The 22,522-nt window shown below is 45.9% G+C and overlaps 1 protein-coding gene across 1 annotated transcript in view; it reads right to left on the bottom strand.

The window, feature by feature from the left end:
• Window positions 1–2,425: 2,425 nt before the first annotated feature.
• LOC126541547 (ornithine decarboxylase-like) overlaps window positions 2,426–22,522 on the bottom strand; it is an 83,483-nt gene continuing 63,386 nt past the window's right edge. The window contains exons 2-11 of the mRNA XM_050188352.3: window positions 20,630–20,801; window positions 15,841–15,930; window positions 15,301–15,397; window positions 15,097–15,173; window positions 14,735–14,901; window positions 11,317–11,451; window positions 9,592–9,757; window positions 6,938–7,091; window positions 6,087–6,190; window positions 2,426–2,908 (exon numbers count right to left, since the gene is read on the bottom strand). Of these exons, the coding sequence (XP_050044309.2) occupies window positions 2,561–2,908; window positions 6,087–6,190; window positions 6,938–7,091; window positions 9,592–9,757; window positions 11,317–11,451; window positions 14,735–14,901; window positions 15,097–15,173; window positions 15,301–15,397; window positions 15,841–15,930; window positions 20,630–20,801 (1,510 nt within the window). The 3' untranslated portion in view covers window positions 2,426–2,560. The remainder of the gene's footprint in view (window positions 2,909–6,086; window positions 6,191–6,937; window positions 7,092–9,591; window positions 9,758–11,316; window positions 11,452–14,734; window positions 14,902–15,096; window positions 15,174–15,300; window positions 15,398–15,840; window positions 15,931–20,629; window positions 20,802–22,522) is intronic.

Raw genomic sequence — 22,522 nt, forward strand, 5'->3', positions numbered from 1 at the left:
TCAACATCAAGTTTTCAAGTTCCTGTCGAACGATGGCTTGCACGAGGGGAACTGAAATAGAGGTAGTATTAGGGCTACGCGAACAGAAAGCTGCGGGCGCCATCGCGTCCAGTTCACGTCGAACGATTCGCACCACGTCCTCTGATGAGGAAGCATGCTGCTGTGCGGGCTGATCTTCACACGTCGATGTTGCGGCAGTATTGGGAAGTCTGGTGAATAAGTGCAGGACGCGTCGGCATTTGGCCTGCTTGAATTGTCGGCACTCATTGGTAATAATAATAATAATAATAATAATAATAATAATAATAATAATAGCCTTTATTTTCCATCCCAAGGATGTGGGAGGGGGAGAGAAAAACCTAGATATCCAGCTTGACGGGCTTTCGCCTCCCCGATACAAATACATGATGTTTAGAAAAAATGATGATAGCTTTAACTGTAGAGCAACTTTTGCACATGAGCAGATTAAAGGCGTCGTCAGCAATTACCTTGAGCACATGCCCTACTTAGCTTCGGTCATGTCGTGATCGGCTATTCCAGCACGTATATCGATTCCAGATCGTATATCCAGCACGTCCTGGATATACGAAACATAGGACTCTGTGGGGATTGGGCACGAGAGGCAAGTTCCTGATTTGCGGCAATTCTACGGCGGTTGGTTTGCCAAACAACTCTGTTAACTTCTCTTTGCATTGGTCCCAGCTGGTCAGCTCCTCTTCGTGGTTTTCGAACCACACCTTTGTCGTGCCTCTTAGGTGGAACAACAGGTTAGCTAGCATGAGCGTAGGGTCCCATCTGTTGATTCCACTCACACGTTCGTACATAGCCACCCACTCTTTAACGTCGGCGCCATCAGTCCCGCAGAAAGTTCCGGGATCCTTGGGTTGCACAACCACAGCCGAAGGGGCAGCGTCGTAGCGGGTGATGGTGATGTTGGAGGCAGCGACGACGTTGATCCCCAGTGCTCACCGTCATTCATGGTGAGGGCGGTGATGCGACGTGCACTGCGGAGCTCCGTTTACAGCCGTGGTACCCCGCCCGTCCTACCAATATGTTACGGGGATGTTGGGAGTACAGACTGAATATATTTACAGTATATATACAAGTAATGTTAATGTGGTGAAGATGGCTGACCAGCAGCAACACGCAGCACCCAGCGTCTCGCGATCTTCTTCCTCTCTCTCTTCTGTCATCCTTCCGTGACAATATGCTGGCAGATTTAAAGTGACATTAAAAAAAAGAACTTGAGCTATAGTAAATGACCCTCCTACGATATCAAAAAGCATGCCTTACCATCCGAAAAGGTCTTACAAGCCGGAAAAGACGGGATAGCAAGGGAGCGATCGCGACGCCGCCTTGAATTTCCCGCACCAGGTTTCCGTGAGACCATACATCTTTCAGGCGCCTACTTCAGCCTGGTTATTTGTTATTAATAAAGATGAACTACATTACATTCTAAAAAAAAGAAAGCTGACGACTGAACTTATCAAGATCCACAACTTTTTACACAAGGCCAAAGGCCCATATCGATAAGAAAAGAAAGCATAGTATGAAATTTAGGACGTCACACTGAAGTACTGGTGCTCGGGATTCCGTGCCGATCTTATGAAATGAACCTTTTATCTTCACATAATTCTTCTAATAATCAGCCTATTACCATGAAATTAGCAAAAAAAGAGTTTTGAAAAAATACTTGAAAGTCTAAACAGATTGTCTTTAAGAAGCACTAAAGACATGCGTCAACACATCAGTGACTTGTATTAGTTTTTGAGAGTAACAAAGGATGCAGGTAGTTAGGAAAAGTTAATGATGCTCCTCATATCTTTGGTAGGCTACATATACATTGGCTGCACAGATACACCACTACTGAGAAACCGAACCATTGATCTGTATTGAACCTACGTAGATAAACCTATCGGATTTGCTGTTCTTGCTCTATGATTTGTGCTTTTGTATAAAATGCGTCCATTTCACGTCGAATGGTTTAGCACGTCAGTGAAGGTCAAGTTACCCTAAAGCACAGCTTCTTAAACTGCATATTGGGACCTGATGGCGTGTGCAGCTATGTTCTTATGTTTGTCTTCTGCTTAAGTTTGCTGAGAGTGGTTTTTCAATATATTGCAATCGCATGCGAACGAAGAGTCAATTCGAAAAAAAAATCCGTTGACTGCCTTCGTGTATGTGGTTATAGCAATTTTATCGTGTATGTCGTGAAGAAAATGGATATATTTAGATCGCACTATCCTACTTGCAGTCGAGTCAGTACAAGAAATCGTTTATATTGAATGATGCTAAGAAGTGTGCTAGTGTTGGGCTGGACACGTTTTGATCATAACTACTGATCAGGTAGCATAAGTAGAAGCAGTGCTATGAACATTGTATGTATCAAACAATTACAGCACAATTTAAGACGGAACGCCACAAGTTGCATTGCAAGAGCGACTTTTTATTGAGATCTGAAGGTGAGTTATGCATTCCTTGACGGCTACCTTGACGGAACACGCAATCCAAGGTTAATTGTGTACTGTATATTTCATCAAGGTAGTCGCAATAAGAAGGGTCAATAATCATTACAGCTGATGTCACTTATACGTTGCCGTTTGTGCGTAAAAAAGTCCCTTTTGAGAGCTTTCTCCTGTTGGCTGTATCCGCTTCGCAGGGTTGAATGCTCTATCACTTGACGGACAGAAGACACTGCATCTGGCGGGACAATGTAGTGAACCATCGGAAATCCAGTGCCGTTGAAGCCACACGCAAAGCTTAGCGTGTAAGCCCCCATGTTGTCCATTAGGAGCCACTCGTCGACGTTCACGTCAAAGAACAGTTTTCTAGGCTCAATGACGTCAAGCGGGTTACAGGTGGCACCCCACAACGTGGTCAACACATCCAGTTTTCTGTCTCGTGGCTCCTGCAGTAATGGCAGACGAAGTGAATCAGAAAAAACTGTCACTTTACATTGGTACTTAATTGTGCTGTGGGTTTCAATTACCGCGTGTAAGAAACGAGGCTCAACAGGTTTGAAGTTATCAGCAGTGTTACCCGAGATGTTCAACATGACCAACAGCAAGTACGCAGAAGCTTTAGCAAGGGTGCCGTGAAACGACTTTTGATCTTGAAGAGTAATATCACCTATCATATTAACTTGCGGTTTGTACTACAACAGCATGTCCCTTATATAGGACGCATTCATACGACCAACGAACACTCACTCTGGCCCACAAATCAATTAGGCATCTTAGCTTCTTCTGCCATTAATCTCTTGTGTTTGTTTGGCTTCTAGGCTTATCGTATAGCGTGTTAAGCGCTAAAGAATGATGAGGATAGTGAAGGAAACCCGAAGAACTATGTGCTGTCCTGGTCTTTCCTTTGCGGGAATTACGTCACACAGTAAATACCAACTAAGAGAAGCTGAACTTGTTCTAAAGCATATTTGTAAGCTTGGATACACTGATGAAATCAAAACCTAGGTTGTAGCTCAATATAGAAGTAGAATGAGGACAGTAACGGTGTTCAACCGCTTCAAGGAAATCTGAGCGGCGAAATAAGACTAGTGCGTCAAGGTGATGCTTGGAAATATCGGTGGGCGGTCGTTGCGCAGAACTTCTTGTTCAAATGTTTCGTGAAGCAGGGAGGTAAATGTATGTTGGAAGGCTGCGAGGCTTTAGGATTCGTCCACTTTGATTTACAGAAATTACCTTTCATTATACTTAGCCCATCTACCTGAATATTCACGGCTACGACACTACTAAAACAAATTTATACGGTTGCTTAGTAGGCTTCGTAACTAAACGCCGCCCCGGAATTATACGGAAAATTAGCACAATAAGTACCTTTACTACGTTTTTCTCAAACAATAAGTAAATTTCAGCACTCCACATATTATAGTAGCCGTGAAATAATAAATTCACCTGAAAAAAGCTGTTTTTCATGGCTGATGTGAATAAGCATTTATATTTTCATACGTGATACATATTTTTACTATATCCACGCTTAATAATACAAACTAATTAGGCCATATTCCCATTTCAATACGCCTCTTAAACTTTGCTATGTGTTCGTTTATATTCATTTTAGCTGCGGAACCTGTTCACCGGGTTTCACATGCCTTGTTCATTCATTCCCACTGTAAAACACAAAAATTACCCTACACAAGTTATAGTGATTCTACCGGTCATGCCCTTCTCACTTCGTACACAAAACACACTGCCATTATAACGTTTCATGACCAAGTACTCCCTAGGAACTCGTGGATGCCAATTTGTGCTGCAAGCTGTATAGCAAAACATAGATGAAGAAATCGCGGTCCCACACATACAGAGGATAGTGCTCTCTTGCTGTGTAACCCACACGCAACCTTTTGTAGAAATTCAGCTTTGTAGATCGCTCATTGAAACACCCCAGCAACTCCTAATAATAAGCTTCGGTTAAATTAAATGACGGGGTTTTACGTGCCAAAACCACTTTCTGATTATGAGGCAAGCCGTAGTGGAGGACTCCGGAAATTTTGACCACCTAAATCTAACTACACGGGTGTTCCCGCATTTCGCCCCCATCGAAATGCGGCCGCCGTGGCCGGGATTCGATCACGCGACCTCGAATAAGATTGGGTTCCCATATTTCTGTTCTGCTGGATTCAACCTTCACTGACTAATGTCTTATTACTTAAACTAGAAGCTATTAAAGGTAAAATCACTGACAATTTACTTAATCATCACTACAAAGCGGATTACCTGTTGACCTGAACTATTATTGTGCCGGTGGCTCATTAAATTGAAGTTGCGCCTGAAACTTTTATGTTTATTTATGTGTTGTGATGTTTATTTATGCATCATTGTTGCATCATCATGCATCAAATCGTTTGCTCGTGTGTGCTTGTATATTTGTGCGTCATTTATTGTTTCTGTATAGGGGCACTTAATTTCTTGTATGGCGTTTCCTGGCTTCTGTAAAATTCTTGCTTTTTCATGCTTGTTAATACTACCCGAAATCTCGCCTCTACAGCCTTCGCCTTTAAAGCCTCTTTGAGGTTATACTGATGATGTACTATACTTTATGCTATGCGAAACGAACAAATATTGAAACAAAAAGTCATTTCCCCGTCTGTGTGACAGACGTCCACTGATGAAAGCCGCGAGATGTGCATGGGAAAACAAAATTGTACGTGCACATAAAGAAACATCCTATGTCCTGCCTACCGATGAGAGCGACAACTGCCTTACACTTACAGGAGCAGAAAACAAGCCACATTTGTTTAAAGATGCTGGTCGAGTGACATGATTTGACGCATGTCAAGCGCCCTTCTTTAAATGACACGAAGAGAACCCCCGGACACAGAGACGCTCCTATAACGCACAATGAACTAGCTTACTAAGTTATTTTACTTAGAGAGAAGGGTTTTCCTGCCACCACACTCCAAGCTAAGCAGGCCGCAGGCGGTCACACTCAGACTCCTGCAAACTAACTCCTACCCAAATCGGGCGTCCCTTTGCAGCATATATCCCGAGATTTATGCGAATTTTTCTTGCGTGGCCTGTGGTGAGGACGCTACTTTGCCTCATATGCTCTGGGAGTGCGGGTCGCTGGGCCCGAAGTTCACCAAGGAAGAGTGGGACACGCTCCTGCGGAGTCCCGTCTTTGAGGATCAAATCCTGGCCGTCCAGCGCGCCCGCGATCGGGCCGGTAGACTAGATCTGTCAGTCCCGTCGTGGGATTAGCCTAGTGCGCGTTCTATCGCGTTTTGCTGGGCCAAATAAAAGTTTATTCACTCACTCACTCACTCACTCACTCACTCACTCACTCACTCACTCACTCACTCACTCACTCACTCACTCACTCACTCACTCACTCACTCACTCACTCACTCATAAAAAGAAATGCTAAAAAAGTTCACTAACGATCATTTTTTAGCACATCCGGATATCGGACAAGTAGAAAATGTTTTACTGTTTGTCCTCTTTATTATCTTTTGATACATCCAGGATAACTTTAGTGCTTTCTGTTTGTCAGAAAAAAAAGAACATTTTAACTTGGCTTGCGTACACGACGATCATGAAATAATCGAAATTCCCTGCAGCTCATGAACTCACCTCTAAGGGCACGATGTTCACGTCTGAGAACTCGTACAGATGACGGGAAACGCAGTTGTCTCTGCTCTCATTGAGAAAGACGTCTTGGTGCATCTGAACGACACCTAGAGCACAGAAGAGGACACATCTGCTACAGCTATTTTCTGAGCACCAGCCGTGGTCGGGAACAACACGAAGACGTTCTATGTGCCTCTCTCTACGATTGGTTTCACGAAGCACTTTCACGAAGAGTTTCGTTCATATGAACGGAACTTACAAAAGACTTGACAGACTAAATCTGAACATAGGGGAGGTGATGAAGTATACACGCCATTCGTGGCTATAATATGCGCTGATATTGCGTACTGCTAAACTCTGGCCCACATTGTGCAGTATGCAGCTGGACGTGGTCCAATGTGGCAGCGCCCAACGGCCCTAATGCTGTCAAGGCTGTGTCATAATGAAACTGCTGGAAAAGTAGATTACCTATAGATCAATAGCTATGAGAAAATTGAGTCGTTTTATCATAGCAATGACTTCGACAAGTCATTGCTGAAGTATGCACGTTGCTATAGGCGGCTGCACTGCCAGGCCAGAGCCAACAATTCGGGATAAATTACGAGACATGTCCAGCATTTCTCGCCTGCGTCCGCTTAGGAAATACACTGTCGACAATTTGAAAATTTGCGTTTAGCACTTTAGTCACGCAAGGCAACCTTTAGAAATTAAGAAAGTATGTGATTCTCAATGAGTTGTGGTTCAGGTTATTCTCATACAAAAAATAATGTGACTGTCGAGTTTTTGTGCAAGCTGTAGATGGTTGAAGAAATATAGGCGATCGCCGAAAATGAATAAAGTGGGTGAGTACTTACTGTCAACGACAATATCCTTGCGTCTTTTGCCGACGACTCGGACAGCGAGGTAATACGCTGACGCCACGAAGAACTGGCCTGGCTCAGCAATGATCTGCACTCCACTCGATGCGGGGAAGTACTCATCGGTTGCACGCCGCACAGACTCACACACCTGCATGCGAAGCTCAGTGTTGCAATGTGAATGTCGGCTGCATTGTTTCTGTCAACATTACCCTATCATCATTCTCATCTTTTTTTGTTGTTGTTGTTGTTGTGAAATATGGTAATGCTTCAGTTGCTGTAAAGAGCTCTCATAGAATTACCTGCGCCAGTCACCAAGGGTCTGCGCGCGCTGACCAATGAAGGGAGCCCGTTTGCGTTTTTATAGCGAAACTTCCTTGTGTTGTAAGTACTCTTATATTCATATGTGCGAAACGTTGCAGGTGCACTTAGTCGTTTAGGTCACACGTGTCATTTCATTGGTTTAGTGATCGTTATGCGTTTTTTGTGTTTGTATTCCTTTGAGGCTCATCTCATGGCGCCCTCGCTATATGGTGCGCTTGCGTAATTGCATAGTTCTTGTATTTACCTTCTTTTACAGACCTCAGACGTTTAATAATATTACGCAGGCGTCTACCGCACGGCTTATAAGTGACTTATAGCAGCAATAACTTTCGAGATCGGAGAAAGTATACTCTCAAGCACGCAAAGCACACTCTAGTGCGAGCGTCGTCTGCTATGCTGTTCACTTTAAGGGAATACATCCCTGGCTTATTCTGCGAATCAGAGGACATGCGCGACTATGATGTGTCGCTCACGACGTTCTTTGCAATTTTCTTTGGTTTGAATGGGCACGCGCATGGGGTGGGAAATAAGATGAAAAAGAAAAATGAAAGTGTCGCAGTGTACGTGAGGTTCTTATCACCAATTTATATTAATGATGGGCATCACAGATAACAAAGACAGGACGCGAGCACTCTTGAAGAGACAAGCTCGGCAGACGACGCTCGCCAGCTCGCCCTCGAGTCTGGATTGCGCTGAGCACGCTTGCGCGTACTAGCGCCATCTCGCCTCTTCTATCCGTTAGAGGGCACTCACACGTTGTGTGGGCTAGGGTGTCTCGATGTAGCGCGCCGCCGTACAGGGTGGAGACACTGACTTCGTGACCGCCTTATTGGGGTGAGCGCAGATACGGCGGGCAATGGAGGGTCAGTCGATATTCTTGCTTAGCGTGCGTTCGCGCCAGCAAATTCAGGTGTATAAAGGTCTTGCACATTTACTCGCAATCCTAAGCGCTTCTTGCACACAGAAATAAAATAGCGTATGCTTGCATCCATAGATCTCAGTGGAAATGACTACTGTGCCGCTAGGCCCGCGTTGGCCACCTGGGATGCTCAAACCGATGGATGACTTGACTAGATTGACTGCTTTATAAAGGAACGCCTTTCGGTGCTTTCGGGCACGAGAGTTTAGAAACCCGCCGTGGCTGCTCAGTGGCTATGGTGTTGGGCTGCTGAGCACGAGGTCGCGGGATCGAACGGCGGCCGCATTTCGATGGGGGCGAAATGCGAAACACCCGTGTACTTAGATTTAGGTGCACGTTAAAGAACCCCAGGTGGTCGAAATTTCCGGAGTCCTCCACTACGGCGTGCCTCATAATCAGAAAGTGGTTTTGGCACGTATAACCCCATAATTTAATTTAATTTAAGAGTTTAGAAGGTGCATAACATGCAGTATTCTTCAATTGTGTCTGTTTTCACTTACGCCATTTTCTCTTCAAGAAAGGTGCGTCAGTCGCGGCGGCGATAGCAGCAAACGTGCTCGGCTGTCATCGATAAACAGGATGCCCGCCGCTCTCAGCCGAGCTGAATTTAAAGCTGGTAAGGAAACTTCGATATAACATGCTAAAGACAACAACAACAAAACTGTGGAACCCGACATAGTCGCGCGTGGTTCGGATGAATCGAGATAAATCTGGTCGCAGCTCGCGTCACAGAAAAACTGGTAATGCGGCGTGCCGGACGCTGTAAGAATGATCAAACGAACAAAAGCAAGCTTCGCGGCATTATTCTAACCCCACAATGCTGGTACCTAAAAGCGGACAGGTGCAATACTCTTATAAGAAGCAGCATTGGTGTTGTGGCTTACTTCGCAGATCTTCTAGTCATCATTCGCGTTCCAGTCTTTACGCCTCCCATACTTTTCTCCGTTCCTTATCACGCGGAAAGCGAAAACAGCGCATGTCTTTCGCTGTCGAACCGGCACACAGCGGTACACAACACCCTGGCATGCTGGTTTTTGCGACTAAACACAGTTGAATCGCCCAGCACCTGGCGCACAACACAGCAGCTTCGCAAACTCCCCAACAATGCTGCTTTACCAACGCTGGAAGGAACGGGCGCAGCAAGCGACTCGCCTCAATATGGCGATCGCGGAGCAATATGGCGGCGCGGCGCAGGCCAAAAGGTGTGTCCACCCTGTACGGCGGCGCGCTACATCGAGGCATCCTAGTGTGGCCCGATGCTCGTGCACTAATATCAAAACTTCGAGAGGCGGTACTTTATCTGTGTATGAAGATATTGCAACAGGGGTACGTAATGCCTCAAACTTTCTGCTGCAACTTGTGACAGATAAGGACAGGTAATAATAAGACATGGTAACGGTGACAACACCTGTTTGTACATGTAGATGCTGCGAACTCCCCCGGGAAAGCCGCCTCCTATGTTGAGGATCGTCAAGTGCATTCCAAGCTCCGATGCCATATCGAACACCGCCTTGGCCATCTGTATAGTGCGAGCGAAGATCCGCGGGTTCTGGTAGAAAGCTCCCACATGGAAGCTGTGAGAAGAGGCATCGACTTGTCTATGTATTTCTGGAAAACACTGCACGACTACGAAATGTAAAAGTGCCTAGTGATTTTTTTTTATGACTGCACTTTGTTTCTTGCATTACTGCAAGTAGCTCCTTGTCTTGCTCCGTGGCGATGTGGAGCTTGCGCGAAAATTTAGGTGCTCTTATTCGTTGTTTCGAACAGCATGGGGCTGTTTCTGGTAATTCTTATCCACTTCACGAAATTGGTATTACTGTTGCGAATCCTTAAAACATATCAATGCTGCACAAAAAGGAAGGTAGGCAGGCCATCATTCTTTTTAAAAAGATCGCCACCCTTAACCGCTTCACTAAGTAAGAAATAAAAGAAGAAAAGAAACGAGGAACTCTATCCATAGTACAACACTTCACAGGCAAAGTGTGTGCACCAGAGACGAGTGTTAAATCTGGTGTTCGTGTAGAACTCCAGGACAACTGTTCTGGCTTCGTATCGACTTGAACACCGGCCTTTGCGAAGCAAGAAATTATAGTAGGTCTGTTTAGTTAAAGACAACGCTTTTGGAACTTGCTGAACAGCACAGAGACAGCTTCTGAAAGTTGCGTTAACGTGACACGTCTGCCGGCAAGCGCAAGTGCGTTCGCCGAGCCCTTTCAGCCCAAATTTTGGATAGCGCAATTAAATCTAAGAATTTGAGTGTTATACTTCGCCTAAGGAACATTGCATATCAACAGATTTATTTATTTATTCATTTATTTATTCATTTATTCATTTATTTATTCATTCATTCATTTATTTATTCATTCATTCATTCATTCATTCATTCATTCATTCATTCATTCATTTATTTATTTATTTATTGCTGTTTACAACATGCGAGACCAACTTTTCAGCACCCACAATTCTGATGAACATGTTAGTGCACTCTGTCAGAAAAAAAGAAGCACCAAAAGAACTCAAACAAAACTAAAGGTATGCGAACATTCTGGGCGTTCTAGTTAAATCAGCAACGTTAAGATGCTAAACAAGGTAATGCAACGATTTTATTCTAATAAACGTATTCGAAGATCGTACGCTGACAAAAAAAGAGACCAAATAAAAATATCTAATTGACATTCTTTCTGTCACTTCTGTCGTAGAACACGGTTTTCGAGCTCACATACTTGTGTCACATACGCCAAGGCAAGGCAACGTTGCTTCTCGGAAATCTTGCGGTTGAATTTAGGGGAAGAAATGTCGATAACTCAATCATTCACAAGCATTCATTACCAAATGCAAAAGATGAGACTGAACAGGTAGCTGCTACAAAAGTTAAGACTGAGAGCTGGAAACACTTGTACACAGAGGCCGAATTGAGCGACGAGATTAACACGGCGTGAATGTGTCATAACATGGTACCGAACGTGTTCTGTTGGTGTTTGAGCTATATGTAACGTTATAGGTATTATTGCTCCGTATGTGAACGTGTTTCGCCCATGTATAGCTTTAATCACAGCAATTACAGAATCACGAGCTTGTATTTCTTCTCATGAAAGAGTAAGGAAAGAAATAACACGCAGGCATCACTCACCAGACACCAACCACGTTACAGTGAAGGTCTCTAGCAGTTTCCAGAATGCGTCTTGCTTCGTCTACGCTGCAGCCGTATTTCTCATTGAATGAAATTTTACAACCTTCGTTGTCGCCTTTTATTCGAAGTAATAGCCTGAAAAGAAGCACTGGCGTCAGATGCCATTGTTTCATCTTTTAACTTGAGCGGGGATATACTTGCTAGTGGCACGAAGGACCCTGGTGGTACATATTAAACGCGCAAATTAAAATTCAAGAAATAGCTCGAAAAAAGCTTTATAGACAAATAGAGCATGGCGCCCGAGTTGCATCAGCAAGATCTATTAAGGGGCAAGAACGGAGAGCGAAACGCAAAGCACATATTCACATAAGAAAAAAGAAAATTTGCGTTGTTCGCAAAATAATGCGACAGAAATTTACAATGTCGAGCGCACTATTGCCTAACGTGGTTGGCCAATGCAAAACCGCTTTTACGAACGAGATTTGTGATTCGGCCCCAGGTTATGGAGAATAATGGTTTAGTAAGGTTTCTTAATAAACGAGTTTCTATAGTAAGCAGCCTAACTAACAGCTCACTCCAAAAAAAAAAAAAAAAATAAGTGTACACCCTCAGCATCTTATCCCGTCCCAAAATAATAATCGCCATCGGTCTCGTTTTTCTTTTTTTTTACGTTTCAGAGAACTTTGCACTCGCTGCTCTCCTGTCAAAAACGCCATGTCATTCTAATAGCAGTGGAGTCTTGGAGTCTCAGTGGAGAACCGACCACCACGGGTTCGAGCTTAGCGAGCCACAGGGCCGTGTCAGCCGTCGCCCTCTAGCGCCGCTGCGCTCGAGCTCAGACCGCAAGGGGCTACCGAGCGACGCATGCAATAACACAGTATTGCCCTGGGTTAACTGATACCGTTTATTGTATCCGACGGCACCCGACACTGCACAAACGCCCAGTCCCGGGGTGGCGGGGAACCAAAGGGGTCCCACACCAAGGGCGAAAAATATAGTCGGGGGCGTCCCTGCGAGAACTCACGCTCAAGCTGGAACGTGCCGCTAGGAAAAGTCTCGGTGGCTATGCTACTTGCTCTCGCGATAACCAATGGGGCAACGCGCGAGAGCTCTGTTAATCTCCTTCGGCTTGGGCCTCCGATAAGTGAGGCTCGGCGGGGTACGACCGCGTGCGAGCACTAGCCACCCGTTCTTCGGCTTAGCGTACGGACAGGATCAACATATGGTACGCGCTTTCCGCACGGGCAAAGGCACCGTGCGTGAGCTCAGTCTTATTCACAAAGGTGTCGGCGGAGGAGAGGAAGCATATAAGTACTCGGCGCCGTCCTAAGGGAGAAGAGACCCGTTAGCACCCCGAGAGTCACCGCCAGGAGCACCCTCGTGACGTCTTAGCCCCGCTCTCACCGCGAACCATCGCGAGTGGAGCGCCACCACTGACAACTGGCTCGGAGCGACGAGGGAGTGAGGCGTAGGAACGGCAGAACAGGTGAATGCGCCCGCGCAATGGGGCATCGAATTCCCCAAATCCCCACATAGCGCACATTCCATTCGTGACCGGGAAGTACTGGACGTGCAGCGATATAGAAAGGAAAGGTAGGCCACACAGATGACTATTATTGTTTGGGGACAACATAAGCCTTAAAGGGAGCAAACTTATCCGATAGTGCTGTCGCCAAGGCCGTGGCTACTTGTGGGTCGTCAATGTGCGCAGGCACCTAATTCGCAACTAGTAGACCAGCTCAAAAATTATTATGTGTAACTTATGAAGGTTTGTACATCTGGGGCCCTATAGCGTAAAACTATTCCAATATGTGTTATTCCAATCTCCTGACGTCAAATTTGCGTGACCGCCGACGCAAGTATCGGGGGGTGATCCGAAGCGTTGCCTGAACAGTCCAATCAAACGGTATCCTCGTTTATAGGAGGTGACTTTTGTTTGCTTCCCAAACGAATAACATTGCCTTGGTTGAGCAGTTTTTCTTATCTAATTGGCTGACAACAGGCGAGGAGCACACTCAACTGGAGAGGTTTGCGATGGGGCCGAGCAAGCGCACTAAACATAGATGACCGGATGAAGAGGGAAGTGCTGGTTTCTGCTACTGGTCCGCTTCCCATTACTTAGCTTGCGGTGGCTTGTGAAAAATCGGAGTGGCGTGCCACGGACAGTGAAAAATGTCGCTAAAATGGATCCTCAGCTAACAGGAATTGGCAGAGCGATGTCGCATACATGCCGAAATGGATCAATAACGTCACACAGCCACGCAAAATGTTTTGTTATACGCAAGTAAACCTAAGGCTCTCCGGCAGGTGCGAGTAGCCAGTGCCTGAACGATTGGCGGCAGCCATCTTCGATTCCTTTTGGAACGGGGCGGTTTCCGGTTATTCAGAAAAAAATCCTGTTTTGTTCGGCATATTGATGCATCTTTTAATGGTATCTTGCTTGATCTTCTTTCATACTTGTGTTTTGTTCTAAATACTCACTCCTGCCTAAGGCCTGGTAACAAGGCTGGCAGTACTTGTAAAGTAAATAAATAAATGAATAAATAAAGTAATTATTAATTAATTGAATTAATTAATTAATTATAATTAAATCTTTGAAGCGTGCACGTCGCTTTGACGCGATGAGTTGTTGCGGTTTTGCGACGTCGAGTGATAGGCAGGCGAAGTGGGGGCAGCCTGAAACCTTTGGAGCAATAGCAGTGGGTTAATGGCGAAAAATCGTCGAGTCAGAAATGATTATTTCTCCTTTGTTCGGTTGAATCATGCATAATCAATGTGTAAACGCCCTGTCAGGTTGATAGGTATCGTGGTTTCGGTGACGTCGCATAACAGACATTCAAAGTGGGGGTGGTCGAAAAAAGTTTTCGACCAATCATGGAGGGCTGGTCCCAGAATTGGAATAGAAAACTTTGGAATACCTTTACGCTATAGCGGCGCTGTCCTCTTTCACAGGTACTTAACGTTCGACACTCGTCCCGATTAATCCTCGTTGTTTTGTGGCGGGAACCATAACATGAAGTTTGAATTTTTGTGAATACATTTGCAACACTTACACGGTTTACGTAATACAACGTTGTTTCTTATTTTTCTTGAGATGTATACGCATGTGTTTCATCGGCCTACGTATGGACTACAAGAGACGAAGTGACTAAAGCTTGCCCGGTGATTAACAGTAGCAATTAATGATCCACATGAAGTGAACTACGATGTGTAGACTGGTGTGTCTGGAATGGTGTGGCTAAAGGCGGATGCGGTTGTGTTTGGGGAGTGCCCGAACTCTGTACGTTGCTCACTGGCGAAACGCCAAGGAAAAAGTCCGCCACATAACAGTAGGAGAGATTACAGGTACCCTTAAATCCCGGTAATGCAGTTCCGGCTTTCGTGGTGCTAGAGCGTGAAAGAAAAGCCTTATTCTTACCTGACGTTCTTGTCCTTGATTTTCTGCAGCTCTTCGGCACAGTCGAACGTCAAAAGTGTGACGCCGTTTTGTACAGCGAACTTTATGTGGGACGTGCTTTTCACAGTATGCGCGTAGATGATGCGGTCTGGGTGAACACCGATTTCAAGCATAGTCAGTATCTCTGGCTGTAAATAAAATTACGTCCAATTGAACAATGGATGCATAGCAAGAAAGTGCCAATGACTAGTGATAGTACCGAAACGCAAATACGAGCTATCAAAGAAGAGGTTGCATCCTGACATATGAACAGCTTGCGTGAACTATTTTTCGGGTACAAAATGAACTGGCTATAACTTAGACTTCGGGTATGTTTCACTCACAGTGTTTGAGCAATCGAAGTTTACTCCTCGGGCGTTCAACTCTGCGAGTACCACAGGGTCTCCACATGCCTTTATGGCTGCAAGAGAACAGTGCAAGGCTGAGAAGGATATCTCACCTAGAAAAAGCCAGCCATAGCAGCAGTGCTTAGCTTTTACGATAAGAATATGTGCTTCAAATTGTATGTACTGTCAGTCACATCATACCATAGAATGGCGTCACACGGGGCAGACACTCGTGCCAGAGATCCACCTTTCGGATGATGTCCCGGAGGTCGCAGACAAAAAATGCATCATCTCCATCCTGCAATAGGTAAGATGGAATGCTCACAGAATCATTTAAGGCAAAGAATGTTTGCACTGGCATGTTTTACCAGTATCGCACAAGGAGCACTGTGGCGCAGGTCTCTCAGCAATGCAAGAAATGGCTGCTTGTCTCTGTGCCTTCTTCCATGCTGATCTGGACCATCTGTTACAAACTTGTGCCTATGTCCAGCTAGTCGTAAGGCCTTATGCATAGAGATCTTTGAATTCAAGTAACATTAACTTAACCGTCATTTCGGTGACTTCAGGTGCTGTGAACACGACCGATTTCGGTTCAACTTCGCCTTACGAGACCTCGGTCTTTGATTACGTTGCATGGCACATCCCATCACGGAACATTTGACTCAACTTACCGTCTAAATGGAATACGTTCACATAGTGCGACCGTGATCTATAGCAACAATGCATGTTTCTGTTATATACCTGCCTTTGGTAGATTTCTCGTGCCACTTCTTCAGCAGTCCCACGGCTAAAGATAAGCGTTCCGTTCTCTTGATTTTGGTATCTCAGGGCCTGCGCAGAACATGACTAATGCTTAGCAAGAGACAGTTAAAAGGCAGAGAGAGATAACTGAGCAGCGTGACACTAGTCGTGGCCAGAACACATCTATGCAGCATCTTCTTGCTCGTTTTTTCATGTGCCACGCGTCACGAGTGTCATCATGTTCATGCGCCTCTCCACCAGCTAAGGCAATAGCCGTTGAAAGTGGTGCATGTGTACCCTCTCTGATTCAATATATCGCGAGGTTGTTTCCTAGCCGCATTTCAGAGGGTGCAGAATGCAATAACGTTAGTGTAACGGGTGCATTGAGTGCACATCAAAGAAACCCAGATTGTCGAAGCTAGACTAGTCATCGACTTTGGTGGCTTAACTTTATAAAAATTATCGCAGCGAGAGGACGGCCTGAATACTGGCATTATTAACGCAAGTATACGTGTATTTCGCATCGCCATATTTCTCATTGCTCGTATTAACTACTTTATCGGAGAGCCGTCATTGATAACATTTTTATTGCATCGTGTAATTAAGTTGTTCCATAGGTTAACACAAATGGCCTGTCTGATTCGCTGGTGGTATTGTTCGCACGAAACCATCTGAAGCGCAAATAATATTGATACATGCATAGTGCGTGTTTCGTGTGGACGATGCACGTGGGCGCCCTACAGAGACGACGAATGCTCTCTGGCTCTCGAGCTGTGGGCTGAACTGATCGGGCGTCAGGTCGTGAGACGAAGCAGGCAACAGGAAAACCGAGGTTTGCAAATTCTTGCCGAGAACTGCCTGAATTAGAGAGATCGCTGGGACTGGTTGGTCAATGGTGAGGTCAAGTTGGCGTGCATGGAACGGCGCAGGACTTGTAGCCTCAAGCTCGCGGCGAATAATACGTGTGACGTGCTCAGTTAGGGGCGGCGAAGCGGTAAGATCGACGCAACAAGACGTCGCGGCCGTGTTAGGGAGCCGGGAGAACTGTGGAGTGACGCGCGGCTTTTGGCGAGCTCAAAGTGGCGGCATTCCTTGACAATAACATCGATGGTGGACACATTGTTGAAGACCAACAAGTTGAACGCGTCGTCCGCGATCCCTTTGAGTACGTGGCCGATTTTGTCAACCTCGGCCGTTTTCTCGTCGACTTTCCGGCAAAGAGCGAGCCGTCTTGTATGTACGAGACATTCGATTCAGTAGACGACGGAACTCGGGTAGCAAGCTCTTTTCTAGCAGCCAGCTGCCAACCGGTGGGATTTTTAAAGAGGTCGCTGAGCTTCTCCTTGAAAGTATCCCAGCTAGAGATCTCGTCCTCGTGTGTCCGGAACCAGACACGAGGAGTTCCGCCCAAGTAGAAGAGGACATTCGCTATCTCATACAGGCTGAGCTAGTACTCAACGTCGACATCATCTTGGTCGCAAAAAATGCCAGGATCGCGGGGAATGGTAAACGTAGCGTACGTTGTTGTCGGGGACGCAGGAGTAGAAGCAGACGAGGTGTCGTCACCGGGAGCCTTGGCGGAAAACAGCACCGTGCGGCCGGTGCGTAGCTCCGTGGCGGGGACGGGGAACGGCGCCCTCCACCAAAATTAATACTGTAGCAAAGGAATTATAGGGTTTTATGTGTCAAAATCACAATCGTATTATGCTGCACGCAGTATTGGTGGGCTTCGAAACAATTATTACCACCTGGTGTTCTTTAACGTGTGCCGAAGGCCCGGTTCACGGGCATTTTTGCATATGAAGAGCGAATCGTCACAAATCTCACGCATACACGAGGGACTTTTTATATTCTGCGTACCTCTGTGCACTTGAAGGGCTCTAAAAGTTAGCGCTTTCTTTTCTACTCTGAGCTACGACCCGGAAAAGAGCGTTCTTTTTTGTCAAAACAGCGATTCATAACAGGAGTGATCATTTTCGAAAAGCTAATTCATTGGTCACTGTTACCTTTGGTTAGAGATCCTGCAGTAGACTACAGTGATAAGACGCCTTCGCAATCAATCTCTAGCTGCTTCATTACATAAAATAACTATGGTCTAAGCTCTCGACTTGACAGACTTCAGCTAATTAGGAGTTTCTGCCCTTTGGGTTCAACGGTGATATGTTTTCAAGCCGGAACACAGTTGTTTCTCGCGGTTTGCATTATAATTCCGCGCCTGCCTGCCACGATATAGATGGATAGATGGATGGATGGATGGATGCGAAACGTTAATGAATGTCCTGAGGTACGCGACTCAGAACAGATCTTTATATACCGAGAAATTCAGGAATGCAATTAGCTGCACTGGACCTGATGTGCCGGTAGAGACGAATCATGGTGGGAACACGTGCTATGATGAACGCTCCTCATATTGAGCACTTGGAGGTAGATAACTAAAGTTGAGTGGTTTCTTTTCTTAGAGATATGTGCTTCAGTCCCATAACATTGTTGAGTACGAAAGACAAATCAAATCGTGGAGATAATTTGCGTTCACTTGAAGTCAGCCAACACAAGTAATTGAAACTAAGTAAGAATTGACCAGCGCTAGCGTGGGGCAGTATTGGAGCTCAACCAAGTGCCCCTGTTCATATATTAAAATTCCCTCGGGGTGGACTGTGGGTGCCTTGAAAGAAACAAACGTTACTAAATCAATAATATTGGTGTCTTACACGAATTTTTTTCATTCTTTTTGCGTGCTATGTTCGGCAGTCCGCAAGTGTTCTCAGAGCGCAGCAGGCGCCGAGAAAGAATAATTGCATAGTTCAACAAAACAACGTATGTGTACGCACTACGTAAGTTATATCTGTACTGCTTATTCGAGCAAAAACATGCTTTTCTACAGGTGCAATAAATGCTTAACTTCGAGTGCACACTGTGCACTGTGCCCTTCAACTGCCCATTGTTTGTGTTCACTTCATGAAAATGTTCTTCAATTTTCAGCTCAAGACCACCGAAATGCCAGTTTGACACGTGCTGAACATGCTATAGTATAGCGCCATTGGCCAGACCAACCTATGGGCAAGACCAACAGAGGTCACCGAAAACGGCTCACGACAGGCGACACTGCAGCTGTCACCGCTTAATACATATGGTCAATGTAACCACGTGACGGTTACCGCTGCGCAAGCGCTATGTTAGGCTAGCATCTTCCCTCAGCGACAATTTCAACAGAGGCCATATTATTGCTAGCTTAATCGACAGCTGCCTGTAAGTGCAAGCGCCATGGGCTGAATTGTGTGCGAGTTCATCACTTGCGCATTGTTCACGCTGCATTGTGCAGTGGCCGCCTAAAGAAAACATCTCTGTAAGATTAGGTGTGAACGTAAATTGGGTGGTCAAATCACCCCGCGTCTACCAAATGGGGGTACATTATCGTGCGCCTGTCAACAAAAGAGCCGGCTTATTATTTAGCCAGGGATGACGCGAGGCTACAGCTATATACCTGACAGAAGCATACATTGGGTACGTTAGTATTTCGTACTTATGAAAACAGCGCAAAACAACAAAGTACGAAAAGCAGAACTGGACAGACGTAGCGCTGAATATCAACAGACATTTTTATTGAAGCACGAGAGTAAGCAGACCGCTAGGCTACATGTGACAATAAAAGGGCGGGAGGGGGTGCTAGAGTACTGCAGATGTGTACCAAGGGATTCCATTTCTATTCTGTTCAGTGCCACAGATGGTGTCGCGACACACTCGTCACAACACCTATGCATGAACATTGCTTCCGCAATCTCGCCTGCCTATATCAGGATGGGGTCGCTGTCATGAAGGGAGCTGTCGACATCTTCCATGTTGTGTTACTTTTTACTATAACTGATGCATCAAGCTCAGCTATTTACACGTCAATGCCTTGATATGATTGTGCAGTCACAGCAATTTGCTAAAGGCGCGTACAAAATACCACGGGATGTGCGAGTGTGTGCCATACTTTAATCTTGTGCCATTTCACCGAACAAGCACCTTGGCGTGAAGGCAAGATATTACACATGCATGTTCTTCCATGCTCGTTGGTCTGCCAATAAATCAACTTATAGCCATCCTGCAGTCATAATCGCGACGACTGCAGAAGATTACGCCATAGAAGCAGCAGCGCCGTATTTATTTACCCCAAGCGGGGAGTAGCTTACGCCTTTTTTTAGAGCGAAAAAGGTGTAAATTTCTATATAACTCACACCTTCACACTCATAAAGGGAATAAACATGTGAGTGATAAACAAATTTACACATTTTGTCACTTTCGAGTGTGTAAATTATAATTTACAGTTCACGCTGCATAGTCGCTCGGACAACGTCGCATAGTCGCTAGGACAACGCTCTCCTAGCGTAGTCTTCTGAAATCATCACGATTCCTACAGCAGGCAGGCAAAAGTTAAGTGGGCAAATTAGCAGGCACACAAACGTCAAAGCACACCCATGCTCAATGCTATGTCTCGAGAATGTATTTTGGTTTGTGTTCGCAGATGCCGTATTATTTTGTCCACGCGTTACCTTACAACAAGCCGCCGTGGCTGCACTCATATTAAACTGAACTTGTGTGCCTCCAAGCAGGCTTCAAACCAAAAGTTACCAGAGCCATGCCATAGGCCCAACAATGAACTCGAAGGTGGGACTCAAAACGCAGAAGACAAGGAAAAGCTTTGTGACCACTGTAATTGGGAGTCAGCGGGACAGGTCTACGAAATATTTTTTTTTGCAGCACATGAAAGTTCAGGTCACTAAGATTGAGGATATATACTTTCACGGACCGAGCTTAGAGTTGAAGTCGAGCGCCCGCCGCCTGGTGCCTCCGAGAACTGATCCTGGCGTGTTGGCCTCCAGACACCTGAGGTGTGGCCGTTGCGAGGGCGCCACTTCTTCAGCAGTCTGTGAGGTCCCATGTAACTGGTCCCAGCTTGTCGATCCTGTCGCCACGGTGACCTGAAAACAGCACCAAACCGACTTGTTTATTTCGTTTCTCATATAAATGGGTTGCTGCAGCGAGGCTGAGGTAAGAAATACCTCAGCTGCTCCGTGCTGCTCTGGTGTGCAGCAATAAATAATTTTTATGCAATGACTTATTCATAGCAGTGATTTATAAATAAGGAAATCAGACAAAAGATTTCGTAAACATCTAACGTATAGAAAAAGCTATGAAAAAAATTGAATTTATAGGATGCACCTACAAAAGTCAGAGTTTGGCTGTAAGATACGTCCGTACTGAGGTCCTCTGGTTCAATTTTCACATCAGCTGTGGTATCCTTACGTGAACCGAAAGCTCAGAAAATGAGTCTCTGCATCTTGTCGTCATCCGAATGCGACTCCGGTGACCGGTAGTCTACCCCCGTCACCACTGAGTGAATAAACTTTATTGCAGGTCCGGCGAGGACGCGAACTCGTCGCGCACCCGGCTAGTCCCACGTCGGGACCGGCAGGTCTAGCCCACCGGCCCGGTCGCGGGCACGCCGGACGGCCAGGATTTGCTTTTCTAGAGCGGGGTTACGCAGAAGCGAGTCCCACTCCTCCTTGATGAACTTGGGGTATGTCGACTCGCACTCCCAGAGCATGTGAGGTACAGTGGAGGTCTGGCCGCAGGACGCGCAGTCGTCGTCGCGACACACGTCGGGGTAAGCGGTAAAATGAGGCACATGACACAGGTGCTGCGACTGTGTCGTGCGCTTTTTTCTGTGTCCCGTAGTTCGCACCGTTTACTAATGAGTGTAATTGAAGATCAATAACTGTATAATTATTATTTGCCACTTTTAAGAAATGATTACCGGAGTCTGTTTTATCCTCCTCGCACGCGAATAAATTCATCGTTGAAAATGCGAAGCAGTGCTTTTTTACTCACTGGTGCACACGCCCAGAGGCTGCAAGGATAATCCATTTTCGTGGGTTGTTTCCAAACGGCTTGTCGGAAAGCGGAACGGAAGAAAACGGAAGAAAAAAGCGCACGACACAGTCACAGCAGCTGTGATGTGCTTGATTTCTGTGTCCCATTATTCGCGCTGTTTGCTAAAGAATGTGTTCGTACCAACAAGCCGGGCCAGCCACTTAAGCTCTTCAATGGATGGATGCAGAACTTTAATAAGGTCCTGAGGTACGCGACTCAGCGCGCTGCGGGCCGCTCCCACGTTGGGACAATCAGGCCTTGCCCGACCGCCGCATCGTGGGCCCTCTGGACAGCCCATAGTTGCGCCCCGGCATCGGGGCTCTTGATAGCGGAGAGCCACTTGTCTTCATTGATTCACGAGGGTTGCAATGTGGGCTTGTTGGTAATGCATCTTCAAGGGGAGTATGGTAGCGCGATTCAAAGACGCTGTGTGTGTCCCTTTGTGTCTTCTCTTGTCCCGTCTTTGAATCGCGCTACCATACTCCCCTTGAAGATTCATTGATTCGTTCTGTGCCTCGTAACGAGGGGCAACGCCAGAGCATATGGTCTAGGCTAGCGATGTCATTGCAGTGCCTGCAAGAACTAGTGGCATAGGTGTCGGGATAAATTTTGTGAAATAAAGCCGGGTTGGGATATGAGCCTGTTTGCAATAATCTGAGGGTCAATGCCTGCGCTCTGTTTAACTTCTTGTGTGGAAGGGGAAAGTCTCTCCTGCCGAGATAAAAGTGCTGCGCAATTTCGTTGTATGTGGTCGGTTGATCTCTGTTCT

This window comes from Dermacentor andersoni, chromosome 2 (assembly GCF_023375885.2).
Source record: "Dermacentor andersoni chromosome 2, qqDerAnde1_hic_scaffold, whole genome shotgun sequence".
NCBI classification, from domain to species: domain Eukaryota; kingdom Metazoa; phylum Arthropoda; class Arachnida; order Ixodida; family Ixodidae; genus Dermacentor; species Dermacentor andersoni.